The sequence below is a fragment of the Amphimedon queenslandica genome, unplaced genomic scaffold, assembly GCF_000090795.2.
Source record: "Amphimedon queenslandica unplaced genomic scaffold, v1.1 AMPQUscaffold_13216, whole genome shotgun sequence".
Taxonomy (NCBI): domain Eukaryota; kingdom Metazoa; phylum Porifera; class Demospongiae; order Haplosclerida; family Niphatidae; genus Amphimedon; species Amphimedon queenslandica.
The window spans coordinates 62,752-66,596 of record NW_003546548.1 but is presented as its reverse complement, the minus strand read 5'-3'; the positions used below and the strand labels follow the sequence as shown (position 1 = coordinate 66,596).

Below are 3,845 nucleotides of genomic sequence, written 5' to 3'. Positions count from 1 at the left end.
TAACTAATGGAGCTAGAACTGATGTTGTGGATAAAGTAAGGTTGCCAACTTGCCATGTACATGCATTTTGCCTATGTAATACTTTGTACTTTATACATGTACTTTTACACTATTAACTATTACTGACTCTCCCACATGTATACCGTATGGCTCCAAAGGTAAAAAATATCATCTGACTAGTTTTTGTTCCACGTGGGTAATATGTGGATTTATAACTCACAATTTTATTGACAAAAATTAATTTTAACAAGAAATTAAGATTTTGACAAAATTTTTGACTGACAAAAATTTGGAGCTACATGGGTATGTGTAGGATACATCCCTGTCTGGAGGTGGTTATGGGTACATAACTCCCGCGAGATAAGTGGTCGAGGGCGTAGCCCGAGACCACTTATCTCGAGGGAGTTATGTATAGGGACATGCACATTATTCTTTTTTTCAACCCTATAATTCTATTCTTCAATTCTCTTCCTCAATCCCATTATTCTCTCCTTTTTGGCCCATTATTCCTATTATTATGCTCTGATAATACCAAAAATTCATTTTGATTATTAATATCATCATTCATGGTTATATTGTAACACTACTGATGACTCAATGTAATCCTCAAGTGAATTACTTTGAGTGTCCTGAAATCTGTTCAGTATTATTTCCAGTGGAGTTACTCATTGCTGTTGCTGTAAAGTGCTGTTAAATTATACTGTACTGTTTGCAGACACATGCTCATGCAGTATTGAAAGGGTTAAATTGATCACATGATCTAGGCAGGCAAATTTTAACCCATTATTCTTTCTCTAAATTTCACACCCATTATTCCAAAAGAAATTCCCGAATAATGTGTGTGTCCCTAGTTATGTACCCATAACCACCTCCAGACAGGGATGTATCTGACTTATGCCATGGTAAAGTATTGCAGTATTGTTCTTATGTAAACTGTGATACCAATGCAGTATTGTTCTTGTGTAAACTGTGAAAACCCACACTGTCTGCAGGGTGGTTATGGGCATATAACTCCAGCTAAACATCAAAGGTTTCCATGGTAACCACCCACTCACCATGGTATAATAAGTATAATCTCCCAGCATATTTTAGCCCAGCACATACTTCATCTCAAATTGTCCATTATATGCATGTAGTTTTAATGTTACATTTCTTGTTATCTAAAATGTGATTCTTATAAAATAAAGTTCAGCTTAACAGTAATTTTGCAAAAGAGATTTTTAAAAACTTTTGTTGTTTTTAGTAGCTAGTTAACTATAACCTCACATTGTATTAAGTTTTTTATTATTTATTTATCTAGTATGGTAACACTCCTCTGTTACTAGCAATTGAAAAAGGTGAATCAACTGAAGTTATCAAATTATTGATTACTAAAGGTCAAGCTGATGTGACTGCTGCTTGTGAGAAAGTAAGTATTTTAGAGGTCAACAATCAAATTTTGAAGTTGATTCACCTCTTAACAGCATTATTGTATTGTTTACTAAATGCTATGAGAATGTTTTGCTTATTACTTTTATGTAGTATTGTATCAATCCTGAGCTATCTAGATCTGAAATTACTGAGTTATTAATCATCACTAAGATGCGAAAAGTAAGAAAATGTTAAGTAACAACCAAAATAACTATGTAATTTACTAATAAATTATTTTTTGTATAGTCTATTTAAAACAAATTTCTAGTTTTTAATTATTTTGGTGTCATTTTTTATACCAAATAAAGCCTGTTGTTTTACCTGCAACTCTGTGACTGTGATCAAATCAAAATCAAAAAGGTCAATTGCAGTTAAATGAACACATACATCTAAGACTTACTGTAGTAAACGTCAAGATCAAGGACCAAACCTTTTAAAATTAACTTCAAGATCAAAGCAGTAAGAGTGTCAAATTTTGTACATCAAAGCATCACAAGGTCTAAATAAGCAAGATCAGAATTTTTATCATATATAGTCGCAATTGAAACAACAGGCCCTATATTAAAGGCTTTTCACACCAGTGGCGGATCTGGGTGCAAGTTAATGGTAGGGCCAGGAAGTGGGTGTGTCCACTTTTCAACTAGTTATTTTATGGTTATGCATCTTTTGGCCATTTTTATGATGGGTTTCAACAATTTCCTCATCTATGCTGTGCTTATAATGCTCTTCAAGCACTTAAGTACTCTGGTGTGGCTTGTGGTTTGCTTTATCAAAACTTGAGGCAGGGAATTGTTTACATTGCATCTAATGAATCTCATTACTGACTTCTGATGCCCGGGCCATGGCCCGTCTAGGCCCGGGCCCAGATCCGCCACTGTTTCACACTTGTCCACTTTGGATCCAGAATTAAAATAAAATCCAGGATTAGCTTGTTCACACTTGTCTTGAATCAGGATTGAAGCTAGATTCAGTCAATCCACATCCAGAGGTGGTTTGAAGTGGATTGATTAATCTTAATTAAAATAATATTTATAACCTGTAGAAGCCAATGCAGTTTAATTCACTTTTAATTCTTTTAAAGTATAGCTTAGTTTAAACACAACCAAAGAGGATTCTATTTTAGTAGGTTGAAATTCTGGATCTAAAGTAGACAAATGTGAAAAGGCCTGAGCTCAAGTCACCCTCTTGTTTATGACTCCTATGCATGGTATAGCAGTGCAAGCCATGCATTTAAAAGAGAGTTAAATTTGTTACCAAGTTTTGTGGCTCATTTAACAAAAATATACTTGTATAAAGTGTACTTGAAAAAAGTTCAGCAAAAAAAATTAATACTGTCAAACTATATTAAGACTGTTAACTGAATTTTATTAAGGTCATAATTACAAATATGATTTACACCACTAAAATGTGTAGTTTATAATAGTGATACAAATTACATGTAAGCCTGCACATTAAGAATAGTCATACTTTATGACAACACTGCCATTTTGCCTAAATCATAAATTATACATTATAGCACCAGTAAGGAACTTTATTGTTTCATTCATTGTTAGCATTATACTTTATTATATGTAGACTATGGAACGCTTTCAACCCTTTCAGGTTAGAGTAAAATTATAATCATTTGATACTCATTACACTATACCATAGGGCACCTTTTTTAGTGCTATAAATTTCGCAGATTTTGCAATTTTTGAAAGATTCGCGAAAATTACATCTGCAAAAATCAAATTAGTACGGTACAAGATGGGAGACAGCATAAATTTGTGAAAATTAAATCCACAAAAGTATACATTAGTAACGCGGTAGCGTTACTAAGGTAGGATTCACCCCCCAAACAAAATGGCTGTCACGACTTTTGCAGCCTTGCTATACCGGGAAAACGAGCTCCTATGCTTACCAGACTTCTTAGAGGACATCATCTTGACCAGAGGACTCCATTGGTACCACCTTTTTTCATCTTCATCATCAAGTCAGAAGTCCTGTCAATCCAGTTGTCGGTGTGTATCTCAGTATTGGTTGGTGCTACAAGGATAATTCTTACACCAATCTACTCCAACAGTCTATGCGCAGGTCCATGTCCCATCAGATCATTCTTCAAGTGATGAAAAGGTGATACTGTGACTGCTGGATCGAGCCACTTAGCTGCATGCCGCCATTTTGTTAATTAAGAAGCTTGCCATGTGCTCCAAAATTTGGGTGTGGTCGTGCATGCTCAGATCTGCAGCTCTGGAAGAAGCAAGTTATTTTTACCAAGCTATGCTTGGAATCAACTTACTGCAATACTTTAGTGGAGGTTTCCAGCTAAAAGAAGGTATTGATTTTACATGTTACTGTTTTATCAAGTGTGTTATTTTATTTTGCTTTAAAAAATAAACAATTAATTAATGTTATGACTTATGATATGCAATGATAATTATGAACTTGACAACAGC

General features: G+C 34.4%; 1 protein-coding gene across 1 annotated transcript in view; it reads left to right on the top strand.

Moving 5' to 3' along the window:
- The window catches only part of LOC109584356 (tankyrase-like), an 11,103-nt gene that overhangs the window by 5,366 nt on the left and 1,892 nt on the right, over nt 1-3,845 (top strand). The window contains exons 10-11 of the mRNA XM_020000073.1: nt 1,301-1,408; nt 1,522-1,590. Of these exons, the coding sequence (XP_019855632.1) occupies nt 1,301-1,408; nt 1,522-1,590 (177 nt within the window). The remainder of the gene's footprint in view (nt 1-1,300; nt 1,409-1,521; nt 1,591-3,845) is intronic.